At 40.6% G+C, this 23,295-nt stretch overlaps 1 protein-coding gene across 1 annotated transcript in view; it reads right to left on the reverse strand.

The window, feature by feature from the left end:
• Nucleotides 1-23,295, reverse strand: part of MCM3AP (minichromosome maintenance complex component 3 associated protein) — a 33,236-nt gene that overhangs the window by 5,786 nt on the left and 4,155 nt on the right. Inside the window, exons 4-22 of the mRNA XM_062578382.1 lie at nucleotides 22,775-22,922; nucleotides 20,038-20,234; nucleotides 16,337-16,476; nucleotides 15,645-15,842; nucleotides 15,161-15,429; nucleotides 13,648-13,810; nucleotides 12,975-13,135; nucleotides 11,557-11,801; nucleotides 10,709-10,899; nucleotides 9,953-10,053; nucleotides 7,822-7,953; nucleotides 7,154-7,267; nucleotides 6,476-6,628; nucleotides 4,128-4,325; nucleotides 3,753-3,821; nucleotides 2,451-2,585; nucleotides 1,892-2,045; nucleotides 1,212-1,470; nucleotides 703-800 (exon numbers count right to left, since the gene is read on the reverse strand). Coding sequence (XP_062434366.1) covers nucleotides 703-800; nucleotides 1,212-1,470; nucleotides 1,892-2,045; nucleotides 2,451-2,585; nucleotides 3,753-3,821; nucleotides 4,128-4,325; nucleotides 6,476-6,628; nucleotides 7,154-7,267; nucleotides 7,822-7,953; nucleotides 9,953-10,053; nucleotides 10,709-10,899; nucleotides 11,557-11,801; nucleotides 12,975-13,135; nucleotides 13,648-13,810; nucleotides 15,161-15,429; nucleotides 15,645-15,842; nucleotides 16,337-16,476; nucleotides 20,038-20,234; nucleotides 22,775-22,922 — 3,125 coding nt within the window. The remainder of the gene's footprint in view (nucleotides 1-702; nucleotides 801-1,211; nucleotides 1,471-1,891; nucleotides 2,046-2,450; nucleotides 2,586-3,752; nucleotides 3,822-4,127; nucleotides 4,326-6,475; nucleotides 6,629-7,153; nucleotides 7,268-7,821; nucleotides 7,954-9,952; nucleotides 10,054-10,708; nucleotides 10,900-11,556; nucleotides 11,802-12,974; nucleotides 13,136-13,647; nucleotides 13,811-15,160; nucleotides 15,430-15,644; nucleotides 15,843-16,336; nucleotides 16,477-20,037; nucleotides 20,235-22,774; nucleotides 22,923-23,295) is intronic.

Consider the following 23,295-nt stretch of genomic DNA (forward strand, 5'->3'; position numbering starts at 1 on the left):
GGTGATGATGATAGTAAGGATCCAATCCTGTAGCCCTCCAAGTTTGAGGGAACAGGGCCTTGAATAGTGCATAGCAAAATACAAACAAATCACTCAGCACCATCCTGATATTTACAGCAGTAATTGTCAAATTGGGTGGTCTCAATCTAAAGCTCACAAGTAGCACATTCAAAACCCAAAAGGAAGAAGAGATTGTTCACATAACAAGCAGTTGTGCTATGGAACTCCCTGCTGTGCTGCAGGATACTGGGGATGTCAAAAGTTTGTCTGAGGTCAGGAAGTCTGACAACTAGTCAACATAACCAAGACAGATGAGAATGTATTTATGCAATTCAAATATTTGAGCCTCAGTGCAGTTTTCAGTATTAGAGAAGAAACTAGCTTTTATGAAGCAAATGCTGTTGATCTCTAGAGAGTTAAAAGAGAACTGTCACAAATAATGAAAAATTAGCAGCAATAATTCAGAACAGTTCTGGATGATGCTGGAATCACTACTGAAAAAGCAGTATATGACTCCAGGAAATTCAGGTACATGGTTAAAAAAAACTTTCTGAGCAAAAATTATGGCAAAAATTAAGAGAAAAAAATATTTTAGGAGTTATTGGTAATATAGCAATCATTCCTTACAAGATGTTAGCAATTCAAAGAGATTAATAATAAAGCAGTTGAGTATCTCTTCACATTCTGAACTGCTTTTCTTACCCTTTTGGTGCCTTGCAAGTCATTGATAGAACCTGGAAGCTCAACAACAGTGTAGTCTGAAATAAGCTGAGCTGAAATCAAGTCCTGCAGCATCAAACCTTTAAAATAAATAAATAAATAAATAAATAAATAAAAAAACAGTAACTGAAAGGGCTCCCTCTCTTCTCAGCCACATATATAGACAAAGAACAAACTAACGGGCACCTCCTACCTAGACCTAATCTCACTCTCAGCATACATTCACAGCAAAGTCCCCTCCACCCTTACCTCCAGATTCCTGGGATGAAACATGCTGTGCAAAGGAAACTTGGAAACTTAAGAAAAGTTCACCTCTTTCCATATTAATGAATCCTTAAGGCCTCTGGATTTCTATCAGAGCTCTGAAGACTCCTATGCTTCTCTCTCTTAACTAGATGTTCTCTATATTTCAGACACTGTTAGTCCCAATTGTTCTACTTTAAGCTGTCCTAAATATTCATGTTATTTCAAGGCACAGAAATAATACATACCTTCTTCTACTTCTTTCTCTGTGGCATCTTCTTCATGACTAGGGACTAGAACCACCAGAGGAACTATTGGATGGAAAGGTTTGGCTTGAAGCAACTGTTTCAATTGAAGCAAAGCTGAAAGCCAATAAACATCATCTTCTGCAACATCTTCACTCCTAACTCGAGGGGGCAGAAGAAGAATAAGCCCGCTGGTTCCCAGCAAGTCTTTTTGCCTCTCGGCTTTATCAAGCTCAGAGTCAGACAGTGTGCCATGTGCCACCTAAACAAGAAGCATGACAACAGGAATGCAGCTAAAAACAAAGCAATCTTCATAATAAAAACTGCAGTTCACTCTACAAACCTTAAGTAGTTAAAAAAAAAAAAAAACAATAAAAACACACCGAGAAAATCCACACATCGTGAATGTGCCCAACAGATGCACAAAACTATACTTCAACACCTGATCTGGAACTAGGAATTGAAAGAACAGGTTCTAATATTATACTGTATTTAAGCACATATTTATTTAGTTGAATGGAAACCAGGAAAAAAAATTAAATTATGTTTTCAACTGCCCCATCCCTCCCAGTATCATGTCCTCCATCTGTCAGGACACACTATGAAAAGCTTCCAGACAATTTCCACTGCCAGAGATAGCACACTTACTGCCTGTCAGATACGAGAAGATCGCTCTCACCTACCTTTACACACACATTGACATGAATGGTTCTGTTCTCTTGAACACCAAGAGAACTAAGTATTGTCAACGTTTGAATTCTTCCTTCTGCATGTGAAATGTTTTTCTTCCAGCTTCTGCCTCCCACAAATTTAGCTTTCAACCAATCCACCAGTACCCTAACAAAAGAAAACAAAAAACCTCTTTTCTCAAAATACAGTATTTTAGGGTTTTGGCACCAACACCTGTTAAGTATTATAATCCATTATACTCACAATCTTCAAATTGCTTAGACTTTGCTAAATATTTATCAAATGGCCTGAAATTCTCCATATCATTACCTACTTCAATGTTTTCTTTGTTTTTTATATAAACAAAAGCAGTTCAAAGAACAATGACAGGAGAAGATGGAGGCCTTTGCAACAAACTGCAGTCACATCCTTTGAGTACTTTGGAGGAAAAAAAGCAAAGGGGGAAATTTGACATAGTAGGTGAAAACAACATATGTTGAGGACACTAGTAGTCTTCTTCCATTCTACTGCCATGCTTGAGAAAGGAACACACTAATCAGCTCTTCTGCTTACCTGCTGGGATCATCCTCTGTGTATTCATCATCGTCTGGCAAAACCAACAGCACCTTCCAAACAAATTGTTCTTGCTGAACTGGAATATGTTCAGTGATTAATGAGGTGAGATCCAGTGGAGTCCAAGCTAAATCACTTAAAGAGAGACAGAAATGGGTAAGACAGAGACTGAAGTAGCATCTTATATTTTTTTCAGTGATAGCACCATTTTGCCATTATGTAAGCTCCAAAACCAGTTACTGATCATTCAGCTTCAGGAAGTTCTGTGATTTTTTTCTGAAGCAATGTGCTAGCTAACAGGTAATATTGCAGCTTTACTCATTAACATCTGACAACCTCATTTACTGACTGCACACGTGTTTTTGAGCTACTCCAATGAACAGAACATACCAGTTTACATCACTTTCTACAACTGCAGAGCACACCCATGACCAGTTACTGGAAGAACATGGCTGCTTTTGATTATGGGAAGGTCTGCTGAGGAGAGTCATAGAAAATAAATTACCATTACAGGAAAAACTCTTAAAGAATCACAGAAGCACTAGTGGGACGGGTCTCCCTGTTCAGCCTCCTCATAGCAGAAATGTCCCCAACAGTGGATCAAGACAGCCTGGCTAGCAGCCAAGGCTTAGAATATGCCCAAGGATGGAGATTGCCCACTATGGACCTGTCTAAGGGTTGCATCCCTTCAAAGTCAATGTTCTTCTTGCCTTGAATAAACTGGACTACTATAAATAGTCAAAGAGGTCCAAAATCAGAGTTAAAGAATTAGCTCCATCACCTACCTATTTCACCATGGATCAGATGCTTTCAAGAATTATAGTTGCCAAATTTGTAATATGAGCTTTATTTTGGGGATTGTTGGAACACATATATATCACTCCACTTCCACACTGCTCAACTACCCTGCTCCAATAAACACGTAAGGAATCAGTGCGTGACAAGCCATGAGAAGATAGACCTCCTGCTACACATTAAAATAGTCAATCAAACCCTTTGCGCCACAAACCAGGCTAGTAATGGATCTTTTATCTTTAGGTCTGTATGCCCAGCCTATGCCCCATATTATGCAAGAACAAAATGCATAAAATTTGACACACATTTTAAGGTTATACCTACAGCAATTGGATTGTATGTCCTAACATTTTCAAGGATTTATCTTCCAGTTTCCCTTAACTGTTGAGTACTTCCAGAAGCAAAACAGCAAATGGATATTCCATTTGTAACTCCACACTGACATTTTCAAGGCCTTTGGCATTTTTGTTATTAAAAAAAGAAAGAAAAAAAGATCAACAAACATACCTTAACAACTGCTGGTAGAAGTGCTGAACTTTCATCTCATGTACTGTCTTGTTTCTCAGCCAATTTAATCTATAAACAGAAGTTGGTTGTGACTGGCAAATGTGTCTGTTATTTTATAAAAACGAAGTTGGTAAGCCCTTACAAGTCACTGAAAAAAACTTTGGAAAGTTGCTATTAATAGGAGAAAAAAATTTCTTTGGGTTTTCTGATTTTTTAATAGCATTCTGTACAGAAAGTGTCTTTTGGGGGTATTTAAGAAAACTGTTTTGCAAAACCATTAACTTTAACAACAGATTCTACCAGGAGTACTTTATAACTTTCCTTCCAAAAAAAATCTTACAGATTGCCAACTGCTGTCACTGTAAGCATCCTTACCTTGTGCAAGAGACTCCCAGTTTTCCCGCATGTCCTAGGTTTACAATTCTCTTGGCCAAGTTGTCCACGGCTATTGGCCACTCAGCACTGGGGCACAGCGCTTTCAGTTTATTTCTTGGATCGGTGCAAAAGGGAGCAGCCGGAAACGCCCTCATTTGACGTTTCAACTTTGTTCGAGCTGCCACTGCCTCCCTCCACCTTCAGGAGAGGATATACAAATAGGCTCTATTAATAACTTCCTCGGTTCAAACCATTTTTCTTATTCTTTGATCTTCATACTGGGTCAGGCTCTCAGAAATATCCCACAAACAGAGACAACCAAAGGGAACAGGTCGGACAGTTCATTTGGGAGATGATATGGCCTCAGGCTACAGTCATGCACACAACTGCAAATTCACTTTTCAGAGCACACGGTGGATGCAACCTGCCAGTCATGTATTGAGTGACCAAAAGGGGCAGCACTGCACCCCATCCAAAAAATATTAATAATAATAAAAAATACAGACAAAAAAAGCAGTAGCTTTCTGCTTAGCAAGTTGAACTCATTCTCTGTGGTCAGATAGGGACCACAGGAGGGAAGCACGGCTGTCCTATCTGCACCCTAAAAGCTTCCCAAACAAAAGATCAAGAATAATTATCCTTCCTTGGTTTCAGCATGCTTATTTCTAGCACAAGGTTTCTATAATACTCTCAATACTGCAATATCTCTTGTAGAAAGAAATGTATGCCTTTTTCTGGAACAGGTTGTCCAGAGAGGTTGTGGAGTCTCCTCCTCTGGAGATACACAAAACCTGCCTGGATGCAACCTGTTTAACATGCTCTAGGTGACCCTGCTTGAGCAGAGAGGTTGGACTAGATGATCTCCAGAGATCCCTTCCAACCTTATTCATTCTGTGATTCTGCTGTAGTGCTGTTTTTGAAGAATTTTTATGAGGCAAATCAATCAAGCCAGAGGGAACATTTAATACAGCCTTCATCATCAGAAGCTAGCCTATCTTTCAATAACCAAGTGATTCAGAATACGCAACAAAAGTTAAGACAAAAGATTTTAATTCATAAATTGGTATTTGTGTTTTGTTCCTTCTGATATTTTCAGAGCACATAAAAATATTTCTGCACCATTCAATTTTGACTGCTGCATGTATGTGTATTTTGTATCTTTAGGATCCTGCTTAACCTTCAGAAGGCAGATATGATTACATACATGATTACATATATCCAGAAGTGAAACAAGTACAATCTTAGGACAGGAGAACTCTGCAAGAAAAGTTGCTGGGAGGGGGGATGGGGAGAAGCAGCCTGCTGCTTCCTCTTCTAATGCTGTGAAACACCAACTGAAGCATCTCCACCGGGCTGCACTTGGGCAGCATAGCAGAGGGAAAATGTATCTCTGCTTTGGACCACTACAGTAACCACTTAACACATATCCAGAAAAACAAACTCTCAGTAGAAAACATCCAAGGAGAAATTACAAGTTTCTAGAAGTCTCTTACCAAGCTCGTTAAATGGCTTTGATGAAGTATACCCCTCTCCCCCATACATTGGGGCTAAGTGTTTAAGGCGATGGACTGCTAATCCACTGTGCTCTGCACATGTGGGTTTGAATCCCACCCTCAGTCCCCGCCTTTGGCAGTTACTGAGCACTGGAGCAGGTTGCCCAGGGGGGTTGTGGAGTCTCCATCCCTGGAGATGTTTAAAACCTGCCTGGAAGTGATCCTATACAATATGCTCTAGCTAACCTTGTTTGAGCAAGGGGGCTGGACCAGATGATCTGCAGAGGTCCCTTCCAACCTCAACTATTCTGTGTTTTTAACGGCTGTGAGAGCTGGGCCTCTTGAGCCTGGGGAAGAGAAGGCTGAGGAGAGAATCTTAACAATGTGTATAAGTACCTCAAGGGAGGGTATCAAGGGGATGGTGACAAACTCTTTTCAGTTATCCCATGTGACAGGACAAGAGGCAATGGGCAGAAATTGAAGCACATGAAGTTCTACTTGGATGTGAGGGGGAATTTCTTCACTGTGAGAGTGACAGAGCACTGGACCAGGTTGCCCAGAGAGGTTGTGGAGTCTTCTTCTCTGGAGATCTTCAAAGCCTGCCTGGATGCAACCCTGTCTAACATGCTCTAGGTGACCCTGCTGAGCAGGGGGGTTGGACTAGATGATCTCCAGAGGTCCCTTCCAATCTTACTGATTCTATATATTAGCAGTGTAAGACTAAGATTATCCTTATGGTGGAGCCAACAAGTCAGCAACAGCTGTCTCAAACACAAGCATTTTTAATTAAAACCATTAACACTGGCTTGTCAATACTCCCAAGAAAAGCAACTGTATCACAGGATGGCAACTCACCTTTGCAGATATTTGCAGAAACACTGGAGCTCCTGAAGAGTTTCCTTAGCAATCTGGAAAATCTCATCTTCCAGAAAGAGGTCCATTACATGAGCACAGACTTCTTCTGAGCAGCGGGCAATACGTGCTCTCCGGTCTCTTTCTAAGGCACACCTAATTCAAAAATGAAACAAGCCAAGACCTCCAGTAAGGTGAAGGCAAGTGCTAAAACAACTGACTGTACTGCAAACAAAGAGTCCATCAGCACACCTAGCAAAAGAGGAAGAATTTTATATGCTGCTTTTTAATCTATGGCACTTCTAAATGAGGTCTGTGATCAGAAAAGTCATTCAAGTTTGGAAGCCTGTGATCAGTATAAAAAGAAATACGTACAACGAGAGGCAAGTCTACAGCTAGGGCATAATGCAGTCAGAGGAAAAAGCACATAGGGCAGCCTTGTTCTAAATTTTCTAAAGTTTCTATTACTTTCGCCCCAGAGGACTACTTCTGCCTGATAACAGTGCAACTGCAAGCTGACAACATGCTGTAACACTAGGTCCACTTTCCCTCTCTTTAAAGTACCTTATTGTTGCAGATGACCTCGAGGAAGGTGAAACAAGAAGCTCGCCACTTCCTGACAAATTCTTACTCTCAAAAAGCATCCTAAACAGAGTATGGTGTGCAATACATAGTACTTACTTTAATTCATTGCCTGATGTCTCTTGAACACTCTCCTTTATTACTTCTTCCATCAACTCCATACCCACCAACTGACTCAACTGTTTTATTAACTGCTCTCTTTCCTTCTTTTGCCTAGAAGGAAGGAACAAGTTTACGCAAGCAGCAATTGCCAAGCCTTCCACTTCATAACACAACTGTTACATGCAGCATCAGACACACAGTTAATTCACCTAAAGTTAAGTTCCCACTCACTGTTTTCTCTCCCTAAAAATAAACAAAATGGAGCCAGCTGATCTTGGGGTTATTTCTTTCTTACTCCAATGAACTATAGACAAATAGCTCACTCCTTGGAAATAAAAAGCTCCTGCACACGTCGAGGCCAGGACGTGCCTCCTTCCCTGGAAGCGTTAGGTGAATTGAAGTTCCCCAAATATTCCCACTCACCATTTCTGTAGTGGCTCTGTGAGGTTACCCAAAAATTAACTAGTAGATCATGTGAAAATACAAAAGGGACAGTCTCCCTCCCTATGATCTCAGGGCAGTTCAAGATGAGAGAAATCTAGAGATTTCAAGATGTGAGAAAGGCACAGGGTCTGAGAACACATCCAGTGATGCCAGTTTGCACCTGCTCTTTTTATGTTGTCCAGGAGGGATATACAAACCACCCTGCAAGACCAGCAACTCACCTCTCTTCCTCCACTCTTCGCCTTTCTTCTTTAACACGCTCCCTTTCTGCACTATGCATGCTTCCCGCTACTTGTCTGAGCATCTCCCCCATCACTTCAGCCAGAAGTTCCTCCACAGTGGCCTCCGATATGCTGTGCAAAAACAGTGATTCTCTTTTCAAATCCTGCAAATTTTCATTCAGAACCTTAAAGACTAGGCACGACACATACATCTGTGGCTTTCCTCAAGCTTGAAGCAGAATGACAACATGATTTTGGTCTCCTAAATCTGTTTTTAATTACATTAATATGTTATAGGATGGACCAATGAACCAACAGGTTGAACCACCCTACTGAAAATGTTAATGCTTGACAGGACACAAAGAACATGAAGGAAATTAATGCTTAGAAGATCCCTTAAAGCATCCAAAACCTACAGGCCAATTGCTTTACATTTAATACAGCTCAGAACAGTTCAAATTTTTGTAGGAAAGGAATTCTCATGATGCAGCTTAACCGCACTCAAACCTATATTTATTAAAAAAAAAAAAAAAAAGATCACCTTCTCTCTTCCAAGTGCTTTGCCCCATTTACGCTCTGGATCCTCACAAATTTTCTTTCACAAATGCATAACATCCTTTGACCCTTTTAGGAAGCCCTGTTTAAGGTGCTTTGAAAACAAACTACTCATTTGTTTGCTCAATCCAAAAAAGGAAATGCCTACATGAAAATCCTGCAAGTCAGAAGGCCTACAGGCAATCCAGAGCCATTAAGGAGACAGATCAAAGTGACAGACCACAACAGAGAACCTGTGTTATACTGTTACTCTGCAAATTCAGCATTTGCCCCTGGTTAGCCAAAATACTCATGCTTCTTTGAGACCAAGATTTCTCATTTCAGGTCAAGATTTAAAAGCCACATGTGGACTCTGATTTTAATTTAACATTACCAGGTGGAAGCAAAAATAAACAGTTAGAATAACATAATTCTCTATCATGTTCACTTTTCCTGAATAAAGAAGTCAAAACCAAACAAAATAAGCTAGATCACCATAGTGTAGCAACCAGTGTATTCCTGGTTCACAGCCTCTGCCATGCTTAGCTCATATCATTTCAGATTTCTGCCATTTTTCTAGCCCAGAACAAGAGTATACTTGGATGGGTAAAAGAGTGAAGAGGAATGCATATGAAATGAGATAGTTCATCAACATGGAAGCCCAAGAACACTTGTGCTATGTCCTTGTCCTACTCTTTGCCAACACCCAGCAAACTAATCCAGAACTGAATTGCTAAAAATAGAATCTGACTAACAAAATTAAGAAAGCTAATTCTTCTATCAGCCTGCTGAATCATGGGTCAAAGGGTTCTAACTGTGCCTGCTGGGACTGAGCAACATAGATGAAATAAAACATACATGTGTATAAAAGCAACCAACCTTCCTTTCCTATGCTGTTATTTAGAGCGAGACAGACATCCAGAACGTTTTACAGCCAGACTGTTGCTGCACATCCCACTCTGCAGTTACCAGAGGACAGTAAGGTCCAGCACCACAGAATTATTTAATGAGCATGAGTTCCCCCAGTGATGCAACTTGCCGACAGCATAACTGACCGCTCTGGGGCTTCCTTTCCTTAGGATAGGATAATTTGACTGGAGTTGGTACTTAATGCCAAAGCTGTGAGTGGTTTGGCTAGACAATGCCAGAGCTGACATGATCTAGTGTTGGCAACAGACCTGCTGAGAATGAGAAGATGGTCCAGAGACATCCAGATGGCCCTTCACCATGCCCTGTGTGCAAGTCTGAATTCTCTTGTAGAAACATTATTTGAAGCAAACGGTAATCCAGACCTGAACTTACTCCTCTTGTCCCTGTTCAGACACCTTCACATCCACAACACGTTTGTGGTAGCAGTGATGTTAGAGTCATCCCACATAAGGTTTATAGAAGCACATCATCTAATCAATGTATATCAGAAAGGCTATGGACCTGTGAAGGAAGGGCTGATTTTTCCTCCACTGCATCAGTAAGAGAATCTCCCTCTGCTACAAACCTTGCCTTGCTTAGTTTTAATCTTTGTACATGGTGCTGCTAGGCCAAACTGGAACTTTGATGACAATGAATTCCAGAAGAACCAGCAGAAAATGTTCTTTACCAGATGGCTGCAGTCATATAAGCCACTCCCGCTCGGCTGACTTCTCTGCACTCTCCTTTGAGGACGTCGTGTACAAGCCCATCCACCACCTCAGCAATGTCCTACAACACAGAGGAGGAAACAGATAAAGGAAACTGGATTCATACTCAAGACAGCCTACACACACACACACACACAAATTGGGAGCAAAGCCTTCCAAAATTGTTTAACTGATTGTAATTGGCAACTACAACGATATTTCTACCTGCTAACTTTGTAAGTGCAAGAACCAACACAAAGCAATATGATGTGTCAACATAGATTCAGTATTAGCATAAATCCAAACCTTGGCGGGATGGGGAAAGCACAAGGGCATAAGGTATGCATTTAAGACTTTATTTTATTTCAAATAAGTATCATAATATTAAAGGCATAGGTAAATATTCACTAAAATAAAATTTGCCTGCTAAATCAATATAACTACTTTTACTATATCACTGACTTTCGCCTTAGAAGTTTCTCAAATAAATGCTAACAGACAGACCTTTGTTTATCCAAAGAAAGCAAGCAAGCAGTGACATCTTCAGACCTGCATCTAAAATTACACAAGAATTTTCTTTTTGGAATAAAAAATTTGAGGAAACAACTACTTAAACTAACCACAGCACTGGATCAGGGAGTTTCTCCTGGATCTGGAGACAATCTACAGATCTTAGTTGCATTCTATAATTTTCTAAATCTTTCCCAGATGCTCAAAGGGTTTTTAACTTCCCTTACCGTGTCTGTGTATACTGGCTGAGGCTTTGAAGGGAGAAGCTCAGGTTGTCCAACAGACTGGGAAATTGTCTGGGCGGGAGGCAGCAGCGGCATTAGAGGACGAGGTAACAGTGAAGGCATAAGATGAGCTGTGGGCTGGACTTTTACTGCTGCAACATCTAATTCCACAACTTTGCTTTCCATTCTTCCTTCTAGGGCAGGGGAGGGGACAGAAATCAAGCCCTTAAGAGAAAATCAATTTAATCACAAGGAAAAGCTAAATTACTCCTGCTACTTATTATCTTCAAAAGCTTATTTGTTTTATAACCTGATGAGATTTATCACACAAGTCCAAAATGGAAGCTTGCTGCCCTGAAGTTAAAATATATTGCATGGGCTAATTAAATTGTTTTACATATAAATATATATATATATATATACACACACACACACACAATATTTATACTTTCAATCAGGACCAGAAAGAGAATATAAATTCAGTCAGCTTGAAGACAAGATACTTAGTTATACACAGTGAGAACAAGCAATATACAAAACCTGCAAACTGAAAAGGGAACTTGACAATCTGAAAGCAGTAAGTTATTTCACCTATGTTGATAAAACTTTAAGCTTATTTCCATTAGTATATTTTCTGTATTGATAAATATATTTTTAATATTGAAGTTTGTTAGCTTTTACAGATATGTAACTATATTAAAGTCAAAACATGCTTTTATCATGCCCAAATTTGAATGCAATTTCAATCTATGTCAGCCAAGAGCAATTTCTGCTCTGTAAAATAAAGATATTCACAAAGTGATCCAGCAGTATGTTACTAAACAGTGTTTAAAATACTCATTTACACTTACCTGTAGCATCCACACTGGATTTCTGGCTGCTACTAGCTTGGTCCACAGTTGTATTACCACCAGTGTATTTGTTCTGTCCATTGAAGCTACTCACAGGCACGTGGTGAGGCACTGAAGGTAACGGTCCTCCATTTACAACTTGCCCAACTGACACAGTCAGTTTCTGACTGACAAACACCGATTTCCGTGGTTTGGGTAATCCATCAGGCTCCAAGAAAGCCGAGCGATTCAGCTCCACGTAAGCACTGGCAAAATAAAAAATATATACTTAAAGCTTCTGCAGCCTATACATTCAGTATGACAGCTTAGTTAGCTAAGCAAGGCAGACACAGGGCTTTCAAAACTGTTCCCTGTAGCCTAGATCTCAATCTTCAGCTGCAACCAGAGAAGGAAAGGTAAGAATACTATCTTAACTGCTATTCTCCCATGACAGAATAGAACTTGTGATGGACAAAGATGCTCAGACTACCTAACAAAAATCATTTTAAAAGACACAATCCTACTCCAATCCAGGCACTTACAGTCTTACTAATTTGCCCTTTCCAAGCTGAGTAGTAATAGCAAATGGAGCACTTTAAGTGACAGACTCAATTTTTTGCCTTCTCCAGCTGCCTGGATCGCAAGTCTGTATGTATCAACGCACCACATAATTTATGCATTTTCACAGCAGACATTCTGTTGGCCTTGAACACCCTCCTCATCTTCCAATGAAGACTTTTACGCTCTCTTCTCCCATTCAACGTTTCCTTTTCTCACACTCCTTTTACTCCTAAAATCTCAACCTTTTACAATATCCAAGTTCACCCCATCCTATCTGCATCACCATAACATGTCAGCTTCATGAGAAATGTATCCCAACTTCCTACAGAACTACAGTTTACTAAAATTCAACTATAAGATAAAAAGGCCTAAATCAAAATTTTTCCTTTGACTGCATTATTCACAATGTCTCTTTCTAGGGAACAATTCCCTAGAGTCCAAGAAAGACTAAGCTCAATACACAGCCTCTCCTTTGGGGGAGTGCCTCTCCTGCTTTTTACCTATTTTCAAGAAGAAATTGTTTATTCTTGAAACCCCAAGCACCTTAACAAGCCTGGTAAACACTCATGTACCGGTACAAAAAAAGCTGTGTGGAAAGACATAGTAGTTATAGAAACACAAACCCCCTTTCTTTAGTGAATGAAGTGAAATCAAGGAAATTTTCATAGATACAGCAATAAAAATAGAAAGATTATTAAGCCTTTTTGCCTATCATTGCCCTAGTGCTTTTTCTGCATAAAGTCCAGTCTCCCTAACCTTTGCTTATGCTTGTATTTTTTGATTGCAAACTCCATCGAGGGCCTGTCCATGTTAGTACTTAGCTTAACATTAATCTAACCCCACTGGGCACCTTCAGGCTCAATCTCTTTACCACTTACCCATCAGAAACGCTCAGGCCATAATAACTTATGAAATCAGTTGCTTCCTCACAGTCTTTGAACAACAGCATGCGGACAAGGTGATCCAAGGGAAACACTGTACATCTTTGGGTGCTCACAGTGTAAGCAATATTGAGAGACTTGAGAGCATCTCTGCGAATCTGAGGGAAGATAAAAAGAAAGCCATGTGACCACTAAGTTCAAGATCTTGCAGTTCTTCAAACCCCAAATAACTATGAAAGTGTTATAACTAGGAAAAGCAGTATTTTGTAAACAAAAAAACACAAAAAACCAAACCAAAGAAAAAAAACCACACCCAACCTTGGACTCTCCATGCAAACAGTTTTTCAGATTTAACTTTCTTTTCAAATTTCATGCCACTTGCTTTCTAGATTCTACTCCTCTTCAACACTGTTTGAGTACAATCCTTTGTGGTCTGGGGCAGGAGCAAAAGCTTGCAAGGGTTTATAGTAGTTTAAATTGATAATTCATTTTACAATATGGCAAAAAATTCTGATTATTTTTTTAAAAGTCTCTGAAGAGGTAAGCACAAGATTTTGAGATATGTAACTATCTATTGATTTTTCCACTTTCTGAAAAAACTTCCTTCCAAAAGTCCCAGACTGTTTTACAGGTTAACCCTTTAGAAAATATCCACCTGCCTTTTTCTTACCTGGCTGAAGTAACAGTGTAAGATACAGGCATTCAGATAGGAAGCTGCTTGTACTAACTTGAAAAATCTCACAAAGTTGTTGCTGTTTAAAGCAGCAAACGCTTGAACTGCAAATCTAACTTCAGGGGAGTTTCTAACCTCTGGATGAAACTGCTGCACTTCTCTGCAGGGACAAAGACAGAGAAACCTGTTTCAACATTAACAATAACAACTGGATAGCTACCTCCAACAAAACAATATTAAGAAGAGAAGCTTTAAGAGAGACAAACGACTTTCAAATTATATGACCAAAACTAATAGCTGAACTCATCATGTGTATTCTAATGCAGTCAGCATAATCAGCACTAGCACCATGTTAATATTTAGGTGCATTGCTCCAACTTCTCAGGAGGAAGGAAATTAAAAGATGACCAGAAGAGCAAAACTGGCATTGCCCAGAAAAAGTCTGTTACTCAATACTACTGTGGATAAGGCAGGGAAGCTTAGATATACCTCTGGTAAGAGGCATTCATTTCTTTGAATGAAATTACCACACTTTTCTCAATCAAAAGGTGAAGTCAAAACACCTGTTAGGACAGTTTAAGATAGCAGTTTGTCCCACCCTGAGGAAACGAAACAGTCACTATTTGCCCACAAGTCCTTTTCTAAAGTCTTCTGGCAAGTTTTATTCAAATTTATTCCTAAGAAGTTGAAAGCAATACGAAAGCCAAGTTTTCCCATTTAATATTCCCATTTTAATAAAAAAGCTTAACTTAAAAATAAACTCTTCCTTTGCCCCATATACCACAAAAAACACAATTGTCGTTTGAAATTTATTCTATAAACACTGCATATAGAGAAATGTGATGAAAATGTAGTATTAGGAGAAATAACTTTATAGCACCTGAAAATTTCCCCTTTTTGCAAACTCCTTCCACTGTATCTGAGCTGCAACTTCAAAGAGATGCAAACATGGGTTCAGCCGTTACCCAGTTTACTAAACATGGGCCAAAAGCACCTTAAACCACCCCATTTCCCAAACCAGTGAGTTTACCAGATGAAAATGGAGATAACTAAATGCAGAGACAAGTGTTTTGCATTTCACTGACATTTTCTGCTGCATTCTAAGATTAATAAAAAAAATAAAAAAAAGCTCTACCTTGAAACAAATCTGCTCAGTTACTATGGCATGCTTGTTAAAAAAAAAAAAAAAAAAAAAAGAAGAAGAAGAAGTTGGATATGCTGAACTGCTCTCTTGCCTCAGTGAGAAAAAAAAAATCTGAAGGCTTGTTCAACCCTCAGATATTTTTCTTTTGAATAAAAGAAACAGTCCTCCCCAGTTCTTACCTTCTCTCTAAAATGCCAGAAAATTAACTACTCAAAAATTAAAACAACATAGTTCTTAATTTCTTTGCTTTGGCAAAATAATTTTGCAATTAAAGCCTTCATTTCCATTTGAATTAATTGCAGACAAATTGTAATCTCATTATTTCCCAAAGGCAAAGAGAAAACAAGTGATATCCATTCTTCCCACCTGAGAATATCACCCTTGTTGAGATTCAGCAGAACATTATAACCTCTGAACTCTGCTTCACTCTTGCAATAAATCCCCTTGTTAGCCAGGTCCTGATACATTTCCTTCAAGCTCTGCAGGCATTTAGTCATGTTCTCATTGTTGATTTTGGCATCAAAGGAGGACATGGGCTCTTCACATAAATGGTGAGCACAGTGGATGTGAAAGCGAGTGCACTTTTCAATCAGAGACACTGTCAGCGGATTGCAGAGATGTTGCTGGGTTATATCCTAATTATAAGGGATAAACAAAGCATTACATGTATTTTCAATTAAGGCTGAAGAGCACAGTCATCCGGCACTACCTATGAAAAATCTGTATTTTGACTACTGAATCAGACTTCAACTTGAATGTTTGAATTCCTGCTACATTTTGCTTCACTTTTCACAGCATCACATGGCAATTTGCATTCTATTACCAAATATCTCCATCTACCAGTACTCACCTTTCTTATTCCACGAGTTCTGTTCCATACAAAGTCATACCATTCTCGGTAATTTCCTTCTCCTTGGTCCATAATGTTTGTCACCAAATAGTCCATGGTCATACTTAACACCTCAGAGGGTCTCAGTTCATGAGGCAAAGGTTCCTCCTGATCTGCTGAAGACCTGCTATATTCCTTGATTGCTGCTGCATGATCTACCTGTAATAGGCAGAGAAGGGATAACTGAAAGAAAGTTTAACTTTTTCAGGAATACAGAGGGTTTCATCACATCCATGCCTTTACATTAGCATGAAGCAGACTGCTCAAAGATTCTCTACTGTTTACATTAACAGCCCTATTAACGGCAATCCTGCTATGATAGCAAATATATTTATTTCATGACAGAATCATGTGCTGATTTGGAAGTCTCAAACTCATCACCAACATTTGCATGCTTCTACCCCCAAACTACAGTTCTAGCCAAGCTTATAAAATTAAAAAAGACACGTCACTGTCACAGTGAAACAGCAATTCCCTAGCATTCTTGTTTTATAATAGGGACCTGAACAGATAGAAAGACTAATGAAATTAATTTTTCCACCAGAATTAACTCTGTTAAATAACAGCTAAACAATATTGACAGCTTTATGTAAGCACAGTAAGTGAACAGATGTACTGGGAGCAGCAAATCCCTGCATACAGAAAGCTCATACCTTGTCAGATCCTAGAAGCAATTCAAAGATACTGAGCTGGTTTCTTGTCTCCCTCATGTAGCGCTCCTTTTCAGGACACATGTCTGGGCAAGTGCCAACAACAGTTTTCGCTTTGCCTAGATCAGTCCTTTTTACTCGAGCTAAGAACATTACAAACAAACAGAAATCATAATGCTAAGCATTGCTCCTTTTTGCTTTCATTACCAGCTATTACCCTAATGTGCCAACACAGCCCTAAACATACCACATGCCTCAGCTGGAGGCTCAATGGATAGACATCAAAAAGTTCATTGTGAGTGCAAAGATTCACCTAAGAGTTGGTGAGAAGGCACCTCTAGAGGCTCCCATCCAGCCTCCCCCCACTTTGGAGTAGGACAGCCCCCAACACCAGATCAGGGCAGCCATGGCTATGTCTAACTAGCTGTTGGAAACCCTCAAGGATGAGGTCCCCACTCTGTCTCAGGGCTGCACCATGCTCCGGGGATGTTGATACTGAGGTGTACAGCAGGAAAAACAGTTTTGCTAGAAAGGCTAAAGTTTCTAAAGATACTTTGTGTTTTGTATCCTAATTTACCAAGCACCAGTCATTGTTTTACAGTTCCACATCAAGAGACAGAACAATCAGTTGATATTAAAAATAACTTCTTAAAACAATTCAGAGTCAGCTTTGAAGAGGTGAGATCAGAATGAAAAATGAAAAGGCCTACAACCCAAAACTGTAGAACAAGACTTGGCTGCAGTGACCATGAAACGGAGGAGTTCAAGATTCTGCAGAAAAGAAGTGAGGCAACAAGCAGGATTGCAACCCTGGCCTTCAGGAGAACAGCCTTTGGGCCCTTCAGAGACCTACTTGGGGGAATCTCATGGGTTTAGGCCCTAGAAGGAAGGGGGGGGGTCCAAGGGAGACAGTGAATAGTCAAGTATCACTTTCTACAAGCTCAAGAGCGCTGCATCCCTATGAGTAAGAAATCCAGCAAAGGGGGCAGGAGACCTGCATGGATGAGCAAGGAGCTCCTGGCAAAACTCCAACAGCAGAAGAAAGTACACAGAATGTGGAAGAGGGGACAGGCTACTTGGGAGAATTACAGGAATACTGTCAGAGTATGTAGAGATGCGGCGAGGAAGGCTAAGGCCCAGTTGGAATTGAGCCTGGCAAGGGATGTTAAGGACAACAGGAAGGGCTTCTTCAAATACATCAGCAGCAAGAGGAGGACTAGGGAAAATGTGGGCCACTACTGAATGGGGCGGGGGTCCTGGTGACAAAGGATACAGAGAAGGCAGAGTTACTGAATGCCTTCTTTGCTTCAGTCTTCACTGCTAAGGGCAGCTCTCAGGAATCCTGCAGCCTGGACGTGAGGGAGAAAGTCTGGAGAAGGGAAGACTTTCTTTTGGTTGAGGACGATAGGATTAGAGACCTTCTGGGCAAGCCTGACATTCACAACTCCATGGGCCTGGATGGGATGCACCCACGGCTACTGAGGAAGCTGGCGGATGTTGTTGCCAGGCCGCTCTCCATCATCTTTGAAAGGTCCTGCAGAGCTGGAGAGGTGCCTGAGGACTGGAAGAAAGCCAAGGTCACTCCAGTCTTCAAAAAGGGCACAAAGGAGGACCCAGGCCAGTCAGCCTCACCTCCAACCCTGGAAAGGGGATGGAACAGCTCCAAGCATATGGAGGAAAAGAAGGTGATCAGGAGTAGCCAACATGGATTCACCAAGGGAAATCCTGCTTAACCAATCTTATAGCCTTCTATGATGGAATGACTGGCAGGGTAGATGAGGGGAGAGCAGTGGACGTTGTGTCCCATGACTTCAGCAAGGCTTTTGACACTGTCTCCCATAACATCCTCCTACATAAGCTCAGGAGGTGTGGGTTAGACGAGTGGACAGTGAGGCGGATTGAGAACTGGCTGAAAGGCAGAGCTCAGGGGGTCGTCATCAGTGGCGTGGAGTCTAGTTGGAGGCCTGTGACTAGTGGTGTCCCCCAGGACTCAGTACTGGGTCCCATCCTGTTCAACTTCTTCATCAATGACCTGCACGAAGGGACAGAGTGCCTCCTCAGCAAGTTTGCTGATGATACCAAGCTGGGAGGAGTGGCTGATACACCTGAGGGCTGTGCTGCCTTTCAGAGAGACCTGGAGAGGCTGGAGAGTTGGGCAGAGAGGAACCTCCTGAGGTTCAACAGGGACAAGTGCAGAGTCTTGCACTTAGGGAAAAATAACCCTAGGCACCAGTGCAAGCAGGGGGCTGAGCTGCTGGAGAGCAGCTCTGCAGAGAAGGACCTGGGAGTGCTGGTGGCTGACGAGTTGACTATGAAGCAGCAATGTGCCCTTGTGGCCAAGAAAGCCAATGCTATCCTGGGGTGCATTAGGAAGAGTGTTAGGTCAAGGGAGGTGATTCTGCCCCTCTACTCAGCCCTGGTGAGGCCTCATCTCGAGTACTGCGTCCAGTTCCGGGCTCCCCAGTACGAGAGACATGGAGCTACTGGAGAGAGTCCAGCATAGGGCTACAAAGATGATCAGCCAACTGGAGCATCCACCCTATGAGGAATGGCTGTGAGAGCTGGGCCTCTTCAGCCTGGGGAAGAGAAGGCTGGGGGGGGGGATCTTATCCATGTGTATAAGGAGATGGGGCCCAACTCTTTTCAGTTGTCCCATGTGACAGGACAAGAGGCAATGGGCAAAGACTGAACCACAGGAAGTTCCGCTTGAATGTGAGGGGGAATTTCTTCACTGTGAGAGTGACAGAGCACTGGACCAGGTTGCCCAGAGAGGTTGTGGAGTCTCCTTCTCCGGAGATCTTCAAAGCCTGCCTGGATGCAACCCTGCCTAACATGCTCTAGGTGACCCTGCTGAGCAGAGGGGTTGGACTAGATGATCTCTGGAGGTCCCTTCCAACCTTACTGATTCTATGAAGCAGACATTTCCTGAAACAATGTTCAACTGTGTAATAGTTCACGTTTAGAGGAACACTGATAGGCTTTGCATAGGTTTCTTCAAAGAACCTGCAAGAGTGCAAACCTACCTACGTGGCTCTCCTAAGGTCACGGAAACCAAGACCCTGTAATTACAAGTCAGGCACACATGGTAGTGCAGTTAGATGAGGTAGCCTGGCTGACCAGCAGCTGATAGCTAAAGAGTGTATATAAGCAGGCACGAGTTCCTACTCATTATGTGCATTTCTCTCCCCACCTCTTTAAAACAGGTCCAATTCCTGACAGCTCACTTTAAGCTGATTGGATTCTAGCCTGACAACAGATCAGCCCAGGGAAAGGGAAATCAACCCAGCTTTCTGGTTAGCTGAGCCACTCAAGCACAATGAACTCCAGGGTCATGGAAAGGAGAGGCAGACCTGCACAGCAAGGAGGAAATTGAGTCCTTGTCCCTGTTTACTTTCCTCCTATTGGTAAAAGGGAGTGTTTTGCCTTTTTGTCAGGGCTCAAGATGTACTGCAATGAGGTACTCAAAAATCCTTTCACCAGAGAAAAATAGCTTGGCATTCACTATCCATAAAAATGTGATTTTTTTTTTTGCATATTCTACAAGATATTAGTATGTACAACAATCCCCTACAACAGAAAAATATTTTATGAACTGTTCAACATTATCCAGTCTACAGCTATGCAACAGATACTATACACTTATTTCTTCCCAACAGATAAATTGATGTTACACTCATACGAATTTGTGTAATTACAAACACTACCTTGCCGCATGATTTTATCCCTTTGGTCCAAAAGACGGTATCTTTCCTCTGATGTTTCAGCCACTAATCCTATCAGGTTACTGAGAGATGACAAGGAAGCTCCCAAGTTCTCTGAGCCTTGCCCTTCAGAACTAGAATCAAAAAGATCTGCTTCAAACTGTAGCGCCTTCCGGAGACCAGATTTCTTGGCTGGAGAGCTAAAAACAAAAGGTTTTCATCAATAATTAACTACCACATGCCTTGGTTTTAAAGGAATCACTGTTGTTTAGTACATTAGTATCTCTGTTTATAATATTTTCTTCGTAGGACAACACACCAAGTAAACAAGGCATATACCACCTACTAAGGCTGAAACAAGCTAAACTTAGCACCATGAGCAAGTTTAGTTAAATATGCTGCACTGCTTCGACAACACTGGCAACCATCCTTAACTACGCTGCAAACCTCAACCTTTTTAAAATGGTATAACTGAACCTGTCTTAGAGCAGACAGTATCAAATGGCTTTTGTAGCACTTTATATTGTTATAGTACACAGCAGCTTGCATTTTAAACCACAAAGTAGCCTGATCAAGCCACATAGTAGCATGATGAAATGAATGCCTTTTGCAGCAAGTAATTATTAACAGATTTTTAGGTGCCGGTAAGAATTTTTTAACTGAGGAATATTCATTACTTCACAACGTATTTCTAGTTTTACAATTATATGACAATGCATATCAAATGGATATCATCCACATGAGAATCTTCATGTTCTAAAACACAGCATGAGCATAAATTATTCCACCAACCCATGTTTATATTACTTGCTTTTAGCTGACAAATGTGCAAGATGAGTTCATAAGGAAAACTTAAAACCAATGTATGATCATATGAAGTTCAGAGCATATAGAGGCAAAAATAATAATGCAGAATTTCAACATAGTGAGGTATTCTTAAGCATGCTAGGAAGGGTGAATATAACAAGTTTTTAGATACCATGAGTGATGATTCCCAAGTTTGATTAGAGAAATCAACTGGAAAAGCCCTGCTAGCTTAATATCCCAGCACAAGACCTTGCTCAAAATGCAACTGTAACAGAAAAGCTCTGAAGCAGCATCCCCAAAAAGCTCAAATCAAATACCTTTTTAGGAAGAAAGCCCCAAATAAACTACAATAACATTTATCTTAAATAAGAACTGCACAGAAACTACAAAACCAATTAAAAAGAAAATCAAAGTAGCTGCTTAAATGGTAAGATGCTTACAGGGTAATGCAGCATTTAGCATTTCTAAAGACAATACAGGCAGAGAAGTTAACCAACAACTCCAAGAGGACTATAAATCAGCATTCCCATCACCCCGTACAACTTGACGGCAGAATAGAGGCTATTCACCTGTAAAGGGGTATCCTCCAACTTTGGAAATAAAAAGAGGACATACAAAAAGTGCAGATAAACTTAAAACCACAATAAAGGCCATCTAAGAAGATTCTGAAGGTGTAAAACAATTTGCTGAAGGTGTAAAACAACTAAGAAAAATCATTTTCACATGCCTCAAAGACAGGAGGCTTCCAGATAATTGGTTAGGCCAGAAGATACTCAACTTGCAAAACAAAACTTCAGGAAAACAAAGCCATAGTAGAAAAGCTGAATGGATTCTCTGTATCCATGTTCCCTTACAATAAAGGAGGAAAATATCTCATACCAGAGCCATTCTTCAACTAGGGAAAAGTAACAAGCAATTGCCTCAAATCTACGTATGATCTGAGTAAGTTTTATACAGAAGTTCTCCCCTCTCACCACTTCAGTCTCAAGAAAAACGTAGGTGGAGATAGGCAGGAAGAATCATAAGTAAAAAATGAATTCCATACCAGGACAGACTGGAATGATAACTGAAACAGACAGGGCAACCACATATGCAGTTATGAACAGACTGAGTATTTATAGGGAATGACCATGAATCCTACTCACAATGAGAACAAAACTAAAAAGCTAAGCAATTAAATCTGCCAGTTTAAATTAGATGGAAGAGTTCTTTCTCCACACAGTTTTTACCTGAAGTAGGAAATATAATACTACAGCACACCGTAGTGGTACAAACAAGTTCAGAAGTAGAACAGACAGATGGCAGGAAGATTCACTGGTAATTGTAGCAGGGCACAAGCACCGTTCCAGCCCAGGATGTCCCTGAATCTCTGGCAGCCAGAAGTACGTATGAGAGATGGAATTAGTGTGAATTTGCCCTTTGTTACACATTCACACCGAGCACCTGCCAACATCCACTTTCAAGGAAAATTTTTAATCTGACTCCACACCTCAGGTGCAAGATCTTATAGCCAAGCTACACACTCCACTAAGGACCACCAACAACAAAAATACCAAGTCTGCAATTTCAACTGTTGACACAGAATAGAAGGACTCATATGTAGGCTAGTTATTTGAAAGGGAACAACATGACAAACTCGCCAGCTATTCTGAAAAGGGGACTCTCATTCCACAGAGCCGTATCTGTCTACAGTGAAATCACTCACTTCAGGAACAGATGTAATATCTGGTATAATGGTTCGTAGTATAACCACAAAACAGTGTTATTAGTGCTTGGCCTTGACTGGACACAGTTTTACTCTATTTCCTCATGTTTCATTCTTACAGGTGCTGTTACTCAAGTTATGAAAAAACAACAAAAAAGTACACTCTGATTATCATTTCCTCCTACCACTTCATTTCCTATCAGATAGATTCTTGAGGAGTAGTCATACCTTTTACCAGGCAGGACACCACTGGCAGAGGATCTTATTAAAGGTTTCCGAAGAGGGGAATGCTGATAGTTTTGTTCTTCGCTGCTTTGCCTTCCTTCATCTTCACCTCCTTTCTTCTCCTTGGATGAAAATTCTCTTTTTGCAGGACCTGAAGTGATATATAATACAAACCCAGATTATATGCCAATTTATTTAACCAACAACTCCAATTTTTTTCACAGAGAGGGAAAAGCTGGAATGTGTTTAAAAATATTATGAGGAAATAAAACTAAAAGTCAGGGTTTTGTGCATTTATATGAAGTTTATAAAATAACTTGCACTAGAAGTTTTATCAGGTACAAATATAAATCTAGCAATTGCTATTCAGTATCACTGATCCATAGAGAAGAAGCATTTTCATTTACTTAGCAGTAACTGTAATTCCTCAGCGGATTCCCAGTTAATAAATTCTGATCATCATCTGAATTTAGCGCATCTCAGGTTTGGGATATAATCTCCAAGTCATAAGTCTCTGCTGGACA

The sequence above is a fragment of the Rhea pennata genome, chromosome 6 (assembly GCF_028389875.1).
Source record: "Rhea pennata isolate bPtePen1 chromosome 6, bPtePen1.pri, whole genome shotgun sequence".
NCBI lineage: Eukaryota > Metazoa > Chordata > Aves > Rheiformes > Rheidae > Rhea > Rhea pennata.